Source organism: Bactrocera neohumeralis, unplaced genomic scaffold, assembly GCF_024586455.1.
Source record: "Bactrocera neohumeralis isolate Rockhampton unplaced genomic scaffold, APGP_CSIRO_Bneo_wtdbg2-racon-allhic-juicebox.fasta_v2 cluster11, whole genome shotgun sequence".
Taxonomy (NCBI): domain Eukaryota; kingdom Metazoa; phylum Arthropoda; class Insecta; order Diptera; family Tephritidae; genus Bactrocera; species Bactrocera neohumeralis.
In genome coordinates this window covers 6,842,733-6,861,543 of record NW_026089624.1, presented here as the reverse complement: position 1 = coordinate 6,861,543, position 18,811 = coordinate 6,842,733, and the positions used below count along the sequence as shown (strand labels likewise).

Sequence of the window (18,811 nt, the reverse complement as noted above, 5' to 3'; positions counted from 1 at the left end):
AAAACCGAAAACCTATAAAGTGTCGTAACTTAACCATAAATAAAGATATTAAAGTTCAATTTGGCACAAAGGATCGCATTAGGGAGGGGCATATTTGGGCGTAATTTTTTTGGAAAAGTGGGCGTGGAACCGCCCTCTACTAAGTTTTTTGTACATATCTCGGAAACTACTATAGCTATGCCAACCAAACTCTATAGAGTCGTTTTCTTCAGGCATTTCCATATACAGTTCAAAAATGGAAGAAATCGGATAATAACCATGCCCACCTCCCATACAAAGGTTATGTTGAAAATCACTAAAAGTGCGTTAACCGACTAACGAAAAACGTTAGAAACACTAAATTTCAAGGAAGAAATGGCAGAAGGAAGCTGCACCCAGGCTTTTTTTAAAAATTGAAAATGGGGATGGCGTCGCCCACATATGGACCAAAAACCATATCTCAGGAACTACTTCACCGATTTCAATGACATTCGGTATATAATATTTTCTTAACACCCTGATGACATGTACGAAATATGGGTGAAATCGGTTCACAACCACGCCTTCTTCCAATATAACGCTATTTTGAATTCCATCTGATGCCTTCTCTGTATAAAATATATGTACATTAGGAACCAATGATAATAGCGGAATAAAACGTTACACAAATACGGTATTTGAAAAATATGTAAATTACGGATAATGAAATCTCGATTATCCCTTTATCATGCGAGAGTATAAAATGTTCGGTGACACCCGAACTTAGCCCTTCCTTACTTGTTAGATTTATAGATTAAACCAATTAATGGGTTCTGTTCCTTATTACAACTAAATTTATTAAACATATATTGTGTAACTCTATGTCGATAAGTTGTAGGTCTTACAAGGAATTTTAAAGTGAACCAAACTAATATAATCCGTAGCAACATGTTGCGTGTGTATAAATAATTAAATGGACAATTGATATACCTAAACATTGTCTTCATCCCGTGAGAATATGAGGTATTTTAATAAACTGTGGCTTTTAGCAACGAAATTGTAAGAATTCGGTCAATGACGTCTCGTCCTATACCTTTCTTCTTTTTCTTTTTTTTTCAATATTTCTCTTCCTTTAATCATTTCGAATAATTGTCCACTCTGTCGAAACATAGTTTTCCTTATTTATCGTATTATATACGAGAATATACTATATGTATGTGTGCTATAGTGTTTGAAACCAGAATGTTTGTTTGCAGTGTTTGAGAGTCTTCTTACCGATTGGTTATACTGTTAGTTTCACACATTTTGTTTCATTTCCAAAACGTTGCGAGGTAATAATATGTTTTACAGCATTCCAATTTATGTTGTTCGTTATACTAAATGTTATTGAGCCGCTTATCTTTCACTGATGTCGCTGTGTTCGTAAACTTGGCAGCCTATCTGGCGCTTGTTGTTCCTACCACTACATTTCACAAGTTGCATTGGTTTGACTGCTTGGCAAAGCTGGTCAAATCAAATGAAACATAACGGTCACAACACGCCACACGAGCATAACTATAATACCAACGTTAGCTTTCGTCATACATTTAGAGTACTTCGGTTATTTTGATTATTGTAGATATACGTTGCATTCCAATACACAAATATTAAATTGAATTTAATGAAATCTAAAATCGTGAAAACGGAAGAAATACGGACAAGTGAATGTGCAAATTTCAAAGTGCGAGTACCGGGTAAACTTGACGGGACAAAATATTGAATTTGTTTAAAATAATTAATCAAATAATGATTGCAAGCGTTTTAAGAGTGGTTATGGAACTAACACTTATTATTAAATTTTTCGAAAAATCCATATTTTGCAATACCTGTTCAAAAAAATGTTGGATACCAAAATAAAACGTTCTCTAACTTTGAATATTGAAAAATATATTTCCGCAATATAGGAAAAGCTTACAAATAAATATTCTGATATGTATAATGTGTTACGACAAAGGAAATAACCGACACGTGCTCAACAATTCCTAAACATGTACATGCATACACATGTACAAATTAAAAGCAGATTATATAGAATAATATTCCTTTAAAATATCACGTTAAATGTAAACAATGATGCGATTTTAAATACAGAATAGTTTACTAAAAATTAAATAATAATTGCCAGCCAAAATAAGCATACAGCTGTTTATTTTGTAGTTAGTTGTGCAAAATGTTAAAATGAAAATTTAAAACTAATTTGAAACTATTTGCGAATAATAGTGATTTGTTTTGTTTATAATATTTAAATACAAGTGAAAACTTAGGTCTTTTACAATAATTATATTTAATAAAATATGGCGTTATATGTCAATCATAAGTACAAATGCACTTCATTTTAACTTTTGATTAAAGAAATTACTTTGAATGAAATAAATCACTTATAGTATTACCGATTTTAAATCGTATTACTTATCCCACTTTAAATAATGGATACAATTTAACTATGATCTCTTTATAAACATATTTCGGTTATACTATTTATTAATTTATATCAAAAGAAATTAATATATTCAAGTCCAATTAATTTACATTATTTCCATAGAGCTTTTTATTATCTATATTTTTGGTAGGTTTTGAACAAACTCGCATACATCAAGTGGTGCAAAAACATTGGGCTTTATCAAGTTAAGCGACACAGTGTCGCCTTTTACCAATTGTAGTTTGTCGGGTAAACGTTTACTTTGTTGTTGATATCGCCGCCATAGTCAGTACTACCATTTGTGATTGGGTTACTTTGTATATTTCCTTCATTTCATTTGTTCCTGTAAACTAGTGAACATCATCGAGTCTTATGACTCGTATTATTTCTTTAAATACAAGAAAGAGGGTGAATCATCCCCAGTCTTGCCACAGGAAATAGTCGTACTTAGTATTCTAACTATTGTATATGCATAGTATTACGAACACGACTATGCAAATGTCCATTTATGTTCGTACGAAAGTAATCAGCGAACACATTTCGCATTTCATATGAATGTCGTAAGACTGTTTATATTATATTTATAAAATTTGTATACTTTCTTAATGACTTTGCGGACAAGTTCTTTTTAGCGGGTTTCCCTATATATAGGGATTGCATATACCTATGTATATCTTATTTATAAGACATGGAAGTCTCAAGGTAGTGAAAGAACTACTTAAAGCTAGACTTCCTTGAATGAATTCTAAAATCAATTCAATGTCTATAGTGGCACAGATTCGGTTGAAATTTTTTACATACTAATTATTTTATTTTCGACTCAATATATCGCTATTCTGAACGAATGCGCTCCCCAGCAGGGGACCACTGCATACCCCAACCCAAATGACATTTGGGCAAATAGATAACCACATTTACATGAAAGGGTTGTGCTGGTTCGTTTGTGAATATGCATAGCAAACATTTTTGCTACGTCGCCGTTGTAGAAAAACTACTGGCACCAAATATATATTTTTTTGTCTACATTGCAGTCGATTAAAGTCATACATATTGCTCGAACATAGTATTAAATCAAAGCAACTGAATGAAAAAAATATACATACTTACATGCATGCTTACATTGAAATTAGAGCATTTTTATCCAGAAGCGATGATACCATTGATAATTACTTGGCTGAGTGAGACTACTTATTACCGTTTTTAATTGACTGTATAATTAACAGAATGCAGCTAATAATGATTAATCTTTAAGTAAATTCTCAAATCCATTTCTTTTCCTTTTATGGTCCATGTTAAATCAACCCACAGTTTTGGAATGCATGTGGGTAAAGGATCTTAAGTTTGGAATTGATTCCTTCGAGCATTACTTTCACATGGGTTAAAATAATTTGATGTGAAGATTAAAAATGATCGGCTTTTAGTTAATCTTAAAGACAAAGTGCTTGCTACGTTCTATGTAGAGAAACCACGCTGTCATAACATTCGTTATTCCGAATTATTATTCTCCGTAGATAAATACTCAAACTCGGGAAATAGAATTTGAAACTTTTTCAAAGAAGTTGCGCCGTAGTGGTATACTTTATATAGACTTGCGGCGACTTATGTAAAGAAAACCAATAAGATCTGAAATCAATGAACACGGAATAAGTGAATACAAATCAAATGTGGTTATGCAAATAATAAAAGTAACTAAATTTTGTATGGTTTGCTGTTTGAAGTCGATTTATTTCGCTATTGTTCTTCTGCCACTAATCAGTGCAGAAAACCTAACCAACGGAACCAGTGCCACGAGCGTCTATCAACCATGGAAAACAATATCATCAAGAGTTCCAATATTAGTCATCGTAAGAAATATAAGCCACCAATATATCACTGCAGCTGTAGAAACAGGTACATTTGCTACCATATACAATGTGTATTTCTTTCTCTACGTCCATCAACATCTTCGTCGAAGTTTTCACAACAAAACTCGTGATACAACTAATTATATTATATGCCTCAACAATAGCAAAAATTTCAAAGAAAACGAAGACAAGTATGAAGATAACAATGGGAAAATCAATGAGTTTAGTAGGAGCTTGAAACAATATTGGAAGCAAAAAGAACTATCATTAAAAAGTAGACGAGATATTGCTGGAGTTAAAAGCCAACTTTCCTGCGATGATATATTCGAATTAGCATTGTGTATGATAACTGCCATTTTTATAGAGGTTATTCCGATTACTATTCGCTATGCTTGCAAAAAAACTGCACTTTGTTGGCGAAGGCTGTTCTGCTGTTTCTATCATCGAAACTACACGAAAACGCCTTATTTACGGCAGTATTTACATCAGCAGCATCGTGCTGTCATTAACTGTGTTTGTGATGTTTTGAAATTGAGCACAATAAAATTTAAGAGAAGATCGGATCAACAACAAAAACATTTATGTATACTTCATCAGAAGCATTTAACCGTTTTTGCAGTGATAACTGGGAAAATATTTGAACTTTTTATTCAGGGAGCATCTACTCAGTCACCCGAGATAAGCGTGCCAGCTATTGCCGACAGTTTGTATATCTCAGGAGAAAAACTTATAATTTTTCCTGCAGTGCCAACAATGATGGCAACTACAGCTATTATTGCACAGAACTGTAAAAAGTTCTGCCACTATTATTTGCTAAAAGCTGTTATAATAAATCCTATTACATTTTCATTTTATGCACAAATTACAGCAGATCATGTGCATTGTATTATAATGCCTAAAGAAATTCGACTGCTTCCGAAACAGATAACTTATCTGGTATGGGAAATTCAACAACTAAGAGAGCTTGACATTTCTTGCGATTATAAGTATTTCGTTTGTGGCGGAAAGATAATAGAAAATAAATTTGTATATGCCGCTAACGAGAACAAGGACCAGACCCTGCGTCACAATCTGAGAAGTTTTGCAATACTTCTACTATTGATTGACTACTATGACACTGTCTATGAAAACTATGACAATAATTATGCAAAATCTCAAAAAAATTGTTACTTGAAACTCTTTGAAGAGCAGTTATTGAAAATATCTAAAGATTGTGGAATATTATCTATACAGATGAATAGTTTTATAATCGGTTTTCGGAAAAAAGTGAAGTATGGTCGTGATATTTCCGTCATACACACAAATTCAATATTTAAAGAACTACAATCAGGTGCAAAGCGTAAATCTAAGCCTAATTTTGGAAAACATATTAAGCCAATGAAACTACGAAAAGCATCACCATATTGGAATGTGCCATTTCGCTCGGCATCAACATTCACATGTCAACGCATACAAGATAAAAGTACCAATTGGAAAGAATGCTTACAGGCTATAATTAAATTCGACCTTTGCTGTTGTTGTTGGTGTTTCTATTGTTATCGTCGTAATAGTATCTCTGAAAGAGTTTCGAACGGTTTTTGTAACAAATGGTATAGGTGCTATCCGTGGTATCGGAGGCAATATGCTTATAAGTTTCCGCACTGCATATATTGCTACTATTATTTACATTGTTATTATTCTTTAAATCAATATTGTTGCTACTGTTGTTACTCAAAATTTTTTATAAAATCCGTAATGTATCCATGCAACTGCTCAAGTAATAAATCCAATCATGACTTCCGTCAGTACTGCCCTAACACCCAGCGGAAGGAAAAGAAAACTAAGGAGCAGAGAGTTTTGCAACAATTGAAGTGCTTTCGGAATTTTTTTCGACCACAATATCCGACAAATACGAACTGTATAAGTAGCACACTCTCTGCATTGTACTTCTGTCATAGAATTTATTGGTTTCAAAATACGCAGAACTGTTGTTCACACATCACCAAGGCTAACACATTGGTTAATGCAATGAATTCGGTAAAAACTGCTTGTGCCGAGACAATATCAAACAAAAAGATTGATTTTTTCAATTCCATCCGATCTACCGCTATATATTTAGGCAAATGTGTGCACAATGAACTAATTAAGTTAGAAGACTACATACGTAGACACATAGTTTTAATGCTTCAGATTAAAATATCAATACCCCGATCGACTGCCCTCGCAATTAAGGTAACAAGAGATCAACTACACCAACAACAACAACAAATGGTTAACATTGCACACGATCAGCAATTAAAAATGAATTATTTATGCAAAATTTTTTGCAATAATTGGAAGAGGCACCGACGGAGGAAACGGCGACGTCGTCGTCGACGCATGAATAAACAAGAGCAGCAGCAACATCAATCCGTCCGACTACAGCAGCAACACATAAACAATGAGAAAGAAACGTTATTAAGTGGCATGAACAATTCTCGTTTGCATATATTGGATTTTAATGCGTGCAAAGCTATCGCCACAAATGTCCCTGTGCACATGATATTATCAAAAGCACCAACTGTAACAATGTTGGCCGCAATGCGTTTTACAAATACCAAAATTGCCTTGACCGATGGAAACCGAAAGGATGTGATAAGTCCGTCTCAAACACCTGCACTGATTTCTTCACCATCATTAACAACGACAGCTAGTACAAGATTAAACCGAAGCCGCAGCAGGCCGAATCTTGTTTGGCTTTTTATTGGACTGGTCTGGTTTGAAGGTCCAAAATATGTCAATTGTGGTATGCAGAGTAGTAGTCAATCCTCACAATCTAATCCTCAGTCTCAATCACAACCACAGACAGCAACACATACAGCAGAAGCAACACTTGAACCGCTCCCAACGTCGGTCCTACTTTCCCAACGTCAGCAACATAAAATTCCACCACCACGTATAACGTCGAACTTACTTTTATTGACACCCAACCATAAACAAATATTCAAAGGATCGATGTCATTTATACAGAAGGGATCAATTGCCGAAATTGCCGACACCGCTAAGTATAAAATTAAGCAAGGGACAAAGAGCAGTCTTAATAGCAAAGTAATGCATATTGACAATTGTTTGCTTCCGCCTAGACGTGCTTCCATAACGGCCACAAAAACCAAAGGAAAGCTTTCACGATCCTACGACAACGATCCCATAATGATAACCGATCGCAAACGATACAACTGGCTCGAACCAGGGGTGAATGTTGAGGCAAATTTCTTGGATGAAGAAGGTGAGTTAAATTAAGTGAAATTATATATGTGTAAGTATGGTGTTAGAAATGTCCCTTACGGATAAAATATTTATAACATTGGAATGAGTAAGCAATTTTTTTTTCCATAATACTCATGAAGCAATTTGTTAACTCAAATTAAGTAATGTTAGAATATTTTATACTCTTGCAACATGTTCCTACAGAGTATATTAGTTTTGTTCACTTATGGGGTTAGTAGGGTAATCTGGCCTGTTTTTTTGATATTTTTTTTATAGAAACTTTTGTTTTACAATAGAACTTTTTTCACATAACGTGGAGTATATAAACAATTTTTTTCGGAATTTTTTGTTGACATCTGTCGGAGAAATGGCTGGGTGAATGAGATGCGTTTTTTCGCTGGCGAACACGATTTCTCATGTTTGGACCATCTGAAACACAAAAACCCGATTTATTCTTAAAAAGTGCGTGAATGTTTATCGTCCCTGTTAGAATCATGAAAAAATGTTGTTAAATAAAAAAGTAATTAACTTTTGTTTTTGATTTTTCGCCATGTTTTTTACATAAATTTTGTCATAATATTGTGAATAAATAATAAAAAATTATGAATCTAGTAGGGACGATAGCTAGGCGTTTTGTGAACATTAAAAAAAAATTATGCAAATCGGTTGAGTAGTTCGACCGGAATCATGTCCGCCTGTTTACAAAAGTATGTTTTGAGAAAAACGTGTTTAAAGTTTGAGCTGTGCACTCCGAGCGCTCCAAACGTCGAGCGGTATTATTATTTTTGGGCCTTTTTCGAAACCTTCCAATGGTAAAGAGGATTTCTACATTAATTCTAAGGGTATAAGGGAACAGAAAATGCGACAAAAAAAATTTTTGAAAAAAGATTATCCTACTTTTGCCTGTCGAGATGCAGTGTAATCATTAATTTATGTATATATAACCCTATATCAATCTCGATTAGTTAAGGGGTCAGAACAGTTGTTTGTATCACCTAAAACTAATCGAGATTGATATAGGTTTATATATACATATATTAATGATTACACTGCATCTCGCCAGGCGAAAGTTTATGACATAGTACTAACTGTCAAATCTATTGCCATTGCCGTTGCCAAATCTGTACATATGTGAACATTTGCTATCATAACATAATCATTTGCGAAATTGCGTCGGGTGGGAAGGTTCAAGCTGATATCCGTATAGCGCATGTTTTCAGCTTTTGAACCGTTTAAATTTTTATAACGATGAAAAAATGTATGTGGAAAATAAAAAACAAGTATAAATATATTTTTATGTACAAATGTATTACTTGAAAAAAAAATTTCATATTTTAAGACTTAAATAAGTGTAGAACAATTTTTATATACCAATTAAATTAATAAATTTAATATGAAGTTTTTTAGTATAAATTTTCTGCAAATTAACATTATTAAAAAAATAAATGTTTGAAAAAATATATTAAATTATTTTGAAAATGTACTTACTTATTATTTCGTACGTTATTTTTATAATTTAACACAACCCTCTTAATACTCACGCTATTAAATTTAAAATAACCGAAATGAAACTGCCGTCCGTATAAATAGTAGGGTGATTCAAAAAAAAAAAAATATTTTTTTTCGTTTGGTACTCGTAAAAATAGGTTCCTAGACACCTCTAAGAAAGCCTCTCGGAGCATAAGTTTTTAATTGTAACGGGAAGGTCCTCCTACATACAGTTTTCTATTTTTTCTTATTATCAGATAGAAAAATTTATATCTCGCTTCCAACTACTTGAAAAAATATCTTGTCTTAGAACTTGAATGCTCCACAAAAACGGTCGCCACGATTTTTTCGTAAGCCCAAACGTTTAAAAGATATTAACAGTTAAAGTTTGATTATTTTTGGGAAATTTTTTTATTTCTTATGAATTTTATAACTGAATGAAAAACAAATTATTATGAATGATGAAACTCATAGTTTTGTAGGAAATTGACTGCTCTATAAAAATGGTCTCCTTTGATTTTTCGATGAAGTTAAGCGTTTACGAGATATTAAATGTCAAACATCAATGCATATTAAGGTGGATCAAAAAAAAAAAATTTTTTTTTCGTTTGGTACTCTGAAAAATAGGTTCCTAGACACCTCTAAGAAAGCCTCTCCAAAAACTTATGAGTTTCATCATTCATAATGATTTTTTTCATTGAGTTATAAAATTCAAAAGAAATAAAAAATTTTCCCAAAATTAATCAAACTTCAACCGTTAATATCTTTTAAACGGTTGGGTTTACGAAAAAATCGTGGAGACCTTTTTTGTAGAGCATTCAATTTCCTACAAAATCTAAGGAACAAGATATTTTTTCAAGTAGTTGGAAGCGAGATATAATTTTTTCTATCTGATAATAAGAAAAAATAGAAAACTGTATGTAGGAGGACCTTCCCGTTACAATTAAGAACTCATGCTTGGAGAGGCTTTCTTAGAGGTGTCTAGGAACCTATTTTTCCGAGTACCAAACGAAAAAAAAATTATTTTTTTTTCTTAATCGCCCTAACTGAACTTTGTTATCTCTTCGAAATTTTCATAGAAATAAAAACTAATTTGTCACACTGTTGAAGTGACAGTTGAATTCCAAATGACTGTCTGTCTTAATGAAACTTTTTGCACATGTTCCTAAAAAGACGAGTTAGAAGATGGGTATAATGCAGTCTCGACCAAACTACCACACGTACAAAATTATACAAATGTTAGTTAAGAAGAACAAGAAGCGAAGCAAGTAGCGAAACAAAAAGTAAACAAAGCAGCTACACCGAAAAAAGTTTTCATAATTAAAAAATATGTTTATTTTAGTTTATTCAATTATTTTATTAATGTCAATTTCATATTCATAATTTTTGATTCTCATTAAATCGCATATATGTTTGTCCGTTAGGTGGTTTCTATATTTATATTGGATTATTTTAAGATTGGAAAAGGCAGCTTCACAGTTTTAGGTTGAACCAAACATAGAATAAAGCTTGTAGATCTCGTTTATTGTGTTCTTATATAAAGTTGAATCCAGATTCTCCCCAATGGCACAGTTACGCTCCTTTGCAGACTCCTTAGTTCAGTTTGAAGAGGTTCTTTTTGCTGACTTACATATGTCACATGTAAGTGGGCTATCGTGGAGAATAATAATGTTGCTAATTTTATCAAAATCCTTGAATCTCTTATTGAAATCAATAACGATTGATTCCAATACTTCCACATATTCATCCAATTTACTCACGCTTGCTGTTTCCAATATTATTTTTTCTGTACGTGGTAAACTTGTGACTTTTTTCTCCTTAAGTTCGCTAATCAAAATATTTAATTTTCTTTTAAATTGGCCAACATTATTAATAAGTTCCGATATAAGTTTATTTTTGCCTTGTAAAGCGAGATTTAATTCATTTATAAAGCTGGTAATATCACTCAGAAAGGCAAGGTCTAGTTGGAAATCTTTGTTGGCATTATGTTCGCTAAGCTTAAAGATTCCTCATCATTGAGCTCTTGAAGGAAAAGTTGGACTTCATCTTTGAGATTAAACAATCTTTGTATACTTTTCCCACAACTGAGCCATCTAACTTCGGTATATAGAAGCAGGTCTTGATAATCCGAAGATAGTTCTTCAAGAAAAAGTTTAAACTTTCGGTGGCTTAGAGCGTGGTGTCCGCCTCTTATTTTATTAATTATTTTGATGGAAACTTCCATGGCTTTAACAATATTTAATTTTTTAGCAAATAACGCCTGCTGATGGATTATACAATGGAGTGAGTATGTTGATATTTTTTTTATAAAAATATCATGTTATCCCTCCGTTTACATATTTTTTTGGTAAAATTTCAATCCGGCCATCGCTCGTTTCCAATTGCTAAACGTCAAAACCTCCTGAACTCGATCAACTGTCAAAGTTTAGGTGGTTTTGACGTTTAGCAATTGCTCTCTCACTTCCAGTGAGAGAGGAGTTAAACATCTCTTTATCTCTGCAGCAACTGCAGGAATAAAGCGATGTTAAACTTATTCCAGTGTGAGAGCGCCTCAAAATTAGCGTTTTTTATAACATTTTCCATTATTACCAGATTGAACAAAATAACAATTTTTGGGCATTTATCAACCCAATACCCAACATTTAGTACGAATAAAAATTACTAAATAGTGGTTATTTATTATATGGAGAAACTATTTAAATCTTTTTAAAGTATATTATAACATATGACTTTTGACCTTTCAATACCCAATACAAGGATTTAAGCTTGTTAGCTCTCAATCATTAAACGTTTTTAATCATTATCCATTGAAAATAATACTATGATGCCTTTAATACCTTTAAACTTCACAAATTTATTTAATTTTGATTGTTTTACCTATTTTATAAGTGGTCTTGAACAATGCAACAAATCCCTCCGTTTACATATATTTTTTTGGTAAGATTTCAATCTGGCCATCGCTCGTTTCCAATTGCTAGACGTCAAAACCTCCTGAACTCGATCAACTGTCAAAGTTCAGGAGGTTTTGACGTTTAGCAATTGTTCTCTCATTTCCAGTGAGAGAGGAGTTAAACATCTCTTTATCTCTGGTAACTGATTTGTTGTCGCTTGTTCTGCTGCGAAGCTTCAGGCATGTTGGTGTGAAAAAACGATCGCTCAATTGTAGGTATGAAAAAACGAAGACTAAAACAAGAAAAAACGTAAACTTCGGTTGCACCGAAGCTAAATACCCTTCACAGGTGCATTTCTGTAGTAACTATGTGTTCAGCTTGTATGGAAGCTATATGCTATAGTAATCCGTTCTAAACAAGTTTTTAAGAGATTACATTGTTGCCTTAAAAAATAACATATACCAAATTTCGTGAATATATCTTGTCAAATGTGAAAGTTGTCCATACAAAAACTTGATTCCGGTCGTTCAGTTTGTATGGCAGCTATATGCTATAGTTAACCGATCTGAACAATTTCTTCGGAGATTACATTGTTGCCTTAGAAAATAACATATATCAAGTTTCGTGAATATATCTTGTCAAATGTGAAAGTTGTCCATACAAGAACTTGATTCCGATCGTTCAGTTTGTATGCCAGCTATATGCTATAGTTAACCGATCTGAACAATTTCTTCGGAGATTACATTGTTGCCTTAGAAAATAACATATGCAAAATTTCGTGAATATATCTTGTCAAATGTCAAAGTTGTCCATACAAGAACATGATTCCGATCGTTCAGTTTGTATGGCAGCTATATGCTATAGTTAACCGATCTGAACAATTTCTTCGGAGATTACATTGTTGCCTTAAAAAATAACATATACCAAATTTCGTGAATATATTTTGTCAAATGTGAAAGTTGTCCATACAAAAACTTGATTCCGGTCGTTCAGTTTGTATGGCAGCTATATGCTATAGTTAACCGATCTTAAAAAATTTCTGCGGAGAATATTTTGTTGCCTTAGAAAATAACATATACCAAATTTCGTGAATACATCTTGTCAAATGTGAAAGTTTTCCATACAAGCATTTGATTCCGATCGTTCAGTTTGTATGGCAGCTATATGTTATAGTGGCATGATATCGGCCGTTCCGATAAATGAGCAGCTTCTTGAAGAGAAAATAACGTTTGCAAAATTTCAAAAAGATATCTTAAAAACTGAGAGACTAGTTCGTATATATACAGACAGATGGACAGACGGACAGACAGACAGACGGACACGGCTAAATCGACTCAGCTCAACATACTGATCATTTATATATATACTTTATTGGGTCTCCGACGATTCCTTCTAGGTGTTACAAACTTCGTGACAAACTCCACGCAATTGTGGTCGAGGTACTGATCCCATTATACCTCGACCAGCTCCTACTATTATACCCTGAACAGGGTATCAGGTACCCTGAGCAGGGTATCAGGGTATAATAGTAGGAGCTGGTCGAGGCTGGTATAATGGGATCAGTACCTCGACCACAATTGCGTGGAAACATTAACTTTTTATATTCAGGCTAACTTACCTTCTTCATGTTATCGGAGTTATCGGATTTATGACAAATCCATAACGGTTTTTAGGTTCAAAGTCAATTTACTTGTAACGTGTATATACACATTTAGCAATCGATATCGAGTTGCGTGAAAACGTTAGCTACATATATTCAAGCTATTTAATCTTTTTCATGTTATTTGAGTTATCATTAAGCCATAAAACGGCAGTGCATTTGGAAAAATTCCACTATTCGGAAACGTATAAAAGGTCATAACTAGGCCGCAAATCAAGACACTGTACTACAATTTGGCGCAATGAATCACATTAAGAAGGAACACATCTTTAGAAAAAGGGCATGGTCCCGCCCCTAATAAGTTTAATGTACCTTACAAACCAGTAGAACTATATCACCCAAATTTGTACTGTACCAATTCTTTCAACCATTTTTACGGCAAATTTCTATAAATCAATAACTAAATGCTTCAGAAACAATAAAGTTTACATTCAGGATGGCGCAAGAGAGCTTTATTAAAGCCGGTATCAATATTGGCCGCTGGGCATGATACCACATATCTCGGGATCTACTCGACGGATTTCAACCACATTTTTTACACAAGATTTTTCTTACCTTCCCACATTACACAGGGAAATGATGGGAATCGTATACTAATTCCCATATAATACAATTTTAAATTTCTCTTTATTCTTTCACATTAGAGTATATAAATAAAACACCCATTAATATAACGGGATAAAATTTTGCACGAATAGTACATTTGAAGTGTACTATTCACGCACCATTTATTTACACAGAATAGTATGTTGGATCGGGTGAATATTGCCCTTACCTAGGGTTACCATATTCCCATATTTGTCAGGGAATTCCCTGATTTTGACCTTCGGCACTGATTCCCTGATTTTCGTGAAAATTCCCTGATTAGTGTACATACGCAACGGGACTGATTTTGACTGAGACGGATATGATAACTTAACCCCATTTACCTAATATAACGATTTGCTAACTTTATCCCCCACATATCGACCAATATATGAGTTATCTCAATGAAAATGGGAAAACGTGTTCATGAAATAGATGGTTTTGCTCCATTTAGTTTGGTGATGGTTGGTGAGACACCCTAACGAAACTCAGGAAGCATTTTATTAGTATGTGATATATGTTAATAGTATGAGTGTAATGTACAAATAGATAAAATCGGCTCAATTTTATCCCCACCTCCCATATACCACACATAATCATTTTTGTTTTTCTTACAAGTTTTATGTCAAATATGTCGTTCAGTATGTAGTTATGTTATGTTATGTATACTTGAGAAATATTATTAATGCAATCAACCCGACCTGGCTCTAAACCGTTCAGGTTTATCAAAATGTGATATTTTAATGTAATTAAATGAACAAAGTTTTCTTAAAAACTATGTGGTTTAGCGCTGAATTTTGGTCTATACCTTGGCCTAATGCTCATATTCCTGCAAGTTGCAAGAGTATAAAATGTTCGGTTACACCCGAACTTCCTAACTTGTTATATAGTACAAATCAATTATTTTTACTCATTCACAGCACACAGTGCACATAGCGACCACGCTCGTCTCGAGTCTATTAAGAGACAGATATTGACTAAACTTGGTTTAAAACAGAAACCCAACGTATCTCACCCTCTTCCAAAGCAATTTATATGGGACACCATATATCGTGCAGACGGTATACGCAGCGTTGTCAGTGATTTCGATTTCGGTGAAAATGGATCACATCGAATGGAATTAATGTCGGAAGAAAATAGCACAAAAGAAACACGAAGATCGCATTCTGCAAAAGCAAATGATATTACAAATCTTTTACATAACAGCCGAGGCTTCCACGATGGTGAATTCGCTAATACGATTGGTAAGAAAAAGCTGTTCAAAAATTTCTAAGTAGAAAAAAATATACATCAAGATAAAAAATAAGAAAAATTGGCCAAAAATCAAATATTTATAATATATAATATATTATAGGGTGATTATTATAATATACTTATGTATCATGTGATTCAAGCCAGCGGCAAAAAAATAAATAGAATCTCTCTTAATCTAGGTTCAGTTGCCGAAAAAGTTTTCAATGTAAGTTATAACGATTATTTGCATCATGCCCGGTTTGACGAGTCTAAGATATTAAACGATAGCAAAATAACGAATAATTTCACATATCTTATGCATATTAGTAAACCAAAGCCAAATAAAAACTTCCTAGGTGTTGATGAACCGGGATATAGTGATATATATATTTACAATGATAAAGATGATTTACTCGAAACAGAGACCGACGAATTAAATCACAAAGTAAACCATGGTATTCATAATGCCGGTGAAGCTTATTCGTATGCTGAAAACGAAAATGGGTATAGTTTACACCATCGGAAATATCCTTTGTCAGCAGATCAAAATAAAAACGAAGGTGATGATTTTCTAGGCGACACACAAGAGCTCATCATATTTGCGGAGAAAGGTAAGAATGAAAAATCATAACACAAGGTCTCATAAATAATTTTATGTTAGAAATAGGATAAATAAATTAATTTATTATAGCGTTATTTAATGTAATATAGCAAGAATACATCCAAATCCGTCCGCATATGTCGAGGTGTTTTTGTAGAGTTCCACATATAAATATTTGCATACATGTGTAATTGGGAATAATGGTAACTGACGGCAATTAAGTAGTCCTTTGTATGCATACCCATACATACAGTGTAAATATGCATAAATGCAAATGCAGACAAGCTCATTCGTACACATGTCACCATGTGATTATCTTAACTTGTCTTAAATGTAAGCACTTTATGTCTCAACTGTGTTTTATAGAGTATTCCAAAGCTAAGAGCTCTTCAATGCTCTTACATAAGTATACTCACAAGTTATATGTATTGCAACATGTCTGGATATCTACATATGTAAGAATTGTTTACTCGTCCGTCTGACAGCTGTCTGCTGGTGTCATACTTGGTTGCATGAATACCTACCTGCATTGGTCACTTAGCTAAGCTGTATGTTTGCCTATACTGTCGTCTAGCTTATTATTCATTTTTCCGTTGTTGAGGTGTGGCAAAGAGCCTCTTAATCACATAGTATACGAGTATGCCCATCAATGGTGTTTTAATATGGTGCTAATGTGTGTACGCAGACTAAAGACGAAGTAAAATTTTAGTCTATGTCGAAGATGCCAGACAATTTGTTGATGAAAGTTATATAATAGCTGAACGCGCAATGCTACTCTACCCTATGTGTCTAATTATATTACATTCACCTATTTTGGAATATTTGTCTTAATTCAACCGTTTGTACAAGTCAATGAGCTGAATTAGTTGGGAAATATAAAGGTATATGCATTTAATTGTGGAATATTTCCTACACATTCAATGGTTATTTAATCCGTGCGATTCTGTACTGTGATACAGTCTCAAGTCTCTAAATTTGAGATTTTAAATTAGAGACAATTTTTGAGACTTGAGACGATTTCATTATTCAGAGATGTTTTTACACTTGAATGAAAATAAATATGTCGATAACAAATATTCAATTTTCTATAACATAGTCAAAAAACATAATTATCAATGAAAATAAAAATATATGTTGACTTTGTTTCATAATATTTACGAAATTTATGTAAAATTGATTTATTTCTAACCTTTTCGTGTTTGAGTTGCTTAGAAAATATGAAAAAAGCGGCAATCCATGAATAGATATAGTTAGCAGGTCACAAAACTAAAAAGAACTCTTGTCTGCCATTTTGAATATATGTATATGAATAGTTCTTTTACATAGTACGTAAAATTATATTGATTTCAACTCTTATGCGCTTACATTTTCATACAAAATCACACAGGCAGCACAGGGTGGAAGCTGATCAATACGAGATAACAGTTTTGAAGCGTTTTCAGCGCCGACTCACGTGTTGTTTAGTTCGTTTGTATGTCATATTACATATGTCATATTTTGCTTACAAGGGATTAATATTTTCAAGAGAATACTTACAACAGGAATTTCCTAATCTATCGCCAAGGATTGAATACCCATATTTTTTACGCCCTTTACATTTTTTGTTTTAAATAAAATGTTATTCGACCTAAATCAGAGAGTTTTGAGTAATATCATTGAGTGCAGTCGACATCTAAGTGTACTCCTCAATTGCGACAATTTGCAAATAAACCAATCTGAGGTAATTCGTTGGTGCGTGCGCCATGGGAGGCATTGATGTTGTCAACACGTTTCACATCGATTTCCTTGGATTAATGGTAGCAACTGGTAAAACTCAGTTAAATCAAATCACATTTTTAATCGAAGTTTGTTTTTTTAAACAATAAAAAATCATATAAACGCTCAAATAATTAATTTTCGCGGGTTAAAAAAGTGCCCTTCAGTTGTTTCTTTTACTCGTTATTTCAGCGTATATTAAATCAGCTGTACTTCTGTTCTAACAATTTCCCGCTGCCATACTGGCAAAAAAAAACCTTCTTAATCAAACTGCATTATCGACCAAACGACAGGTTTCTAATACCCAGTAGGGAAATCATTAGAAAATAAAAATGGTCAAGCCTCTTCATGAAGTGACGCCGAGAAACAGTCTCAGTAAAATAAGAGAATTAGAAAAAACTAACTCTCTTATAAATGAGAGGCTTAGAACTTTGGAAGCGATGTGAAATCAGTTACATAAAGATAACATACAAATAAAACGAAGAATTGAAAACTAGTAAAAACAAGCATGTGAGTGTTGAAGCAAAACCTTCTAGTATGAATGTACATCAAATATACGAAGCCGATGAAGATGAGTTAGCTAAAGAAACTGAGTGGATACTCAAAAAAAAGCGCTCTTCAAAAAAACGCAAAGCTGATACTTCTCCAACAATTGTCAGCCCTTCGAAAAATAAAAATAAAGAGCAGGCGGCCAACAATGATACTAAAACCCACCGCCCACCTCCTATTGTAATAAACGACGTAAAGTAATATTATATATCTAATAAATAACAACTTTTAATAAAGCTTTTGAGCAACGGAGCCTACAAACTTAATGTCTTCGATTCAAACAATTATCGCACAATAACAAAATACTTATCTAATTAAAATATACCTTGGTTCAGCTACGAGAGTAAACATAGTAGGCCAATAAAGGTAATGATAAAAAATTTACACCACTCATGCGATACACAATCCATTTTAAATGATCTAAACTCTCAAGGTTTTAAGGTCATAAATGCAATTAATAAGCTTAAATGGAAGACTAAAGAACCGCTATATATGTTTTAGTAGTATTTGATGCTACCGAAGACATTAAGAAAATTCACCAGATCAAAACCATTCTTAGTACCG

At 33.2% G+C, this 18,811-nt stretch overlaps 2 protein-coding genes across 5 annotated transcripts in view; one reads left to right on the top strand and one right to left on the bottom strand.

Annotated features, from left to right (window-relative positions):
* The window catches only part of LOC126765668 (uncharacterized), a 528,704-nt gene that overhangs the window by 277,833 nt on the left and 232,060 nt on the right, over positions 1-18,811 (bottom strand). The gene's annotated exons all lie outside the window — the stretch shown is intronic.
* The window catches only part of LOC126765664 (uncharacterized), a 30,563-nt gene continuing 15,776 nt past the window's right edge, over positions 4,025-18,811 (top strand). For 2 of the 3 annotated variants that reach the window (XM_050483232.1, XM_050483231.1), the window contains exons 1-4: positions 4,123-4,306; positions 4,425-7,504; positions 15,030-15,353; positions 15,543-15,953. In XM_050483232.1, coding sequence (XP_050339189.1) covers positions 4,221-4,306; positions 4,425-7,504; positions 15,030-15,353; positions 15,543-15,953 — 3,901 coding nt within the window. In that variant the 5' untranslated portion in view covers positions 4,123-4,220. Of the gene's footprint in view, positions 7,505-15,029; positions 15,354-15,542; positions 15,954-18,811 lie in introns of all 3 variants that reach the window. The other variant, XM_050483233.1, reaches the window with a different exon arrangement.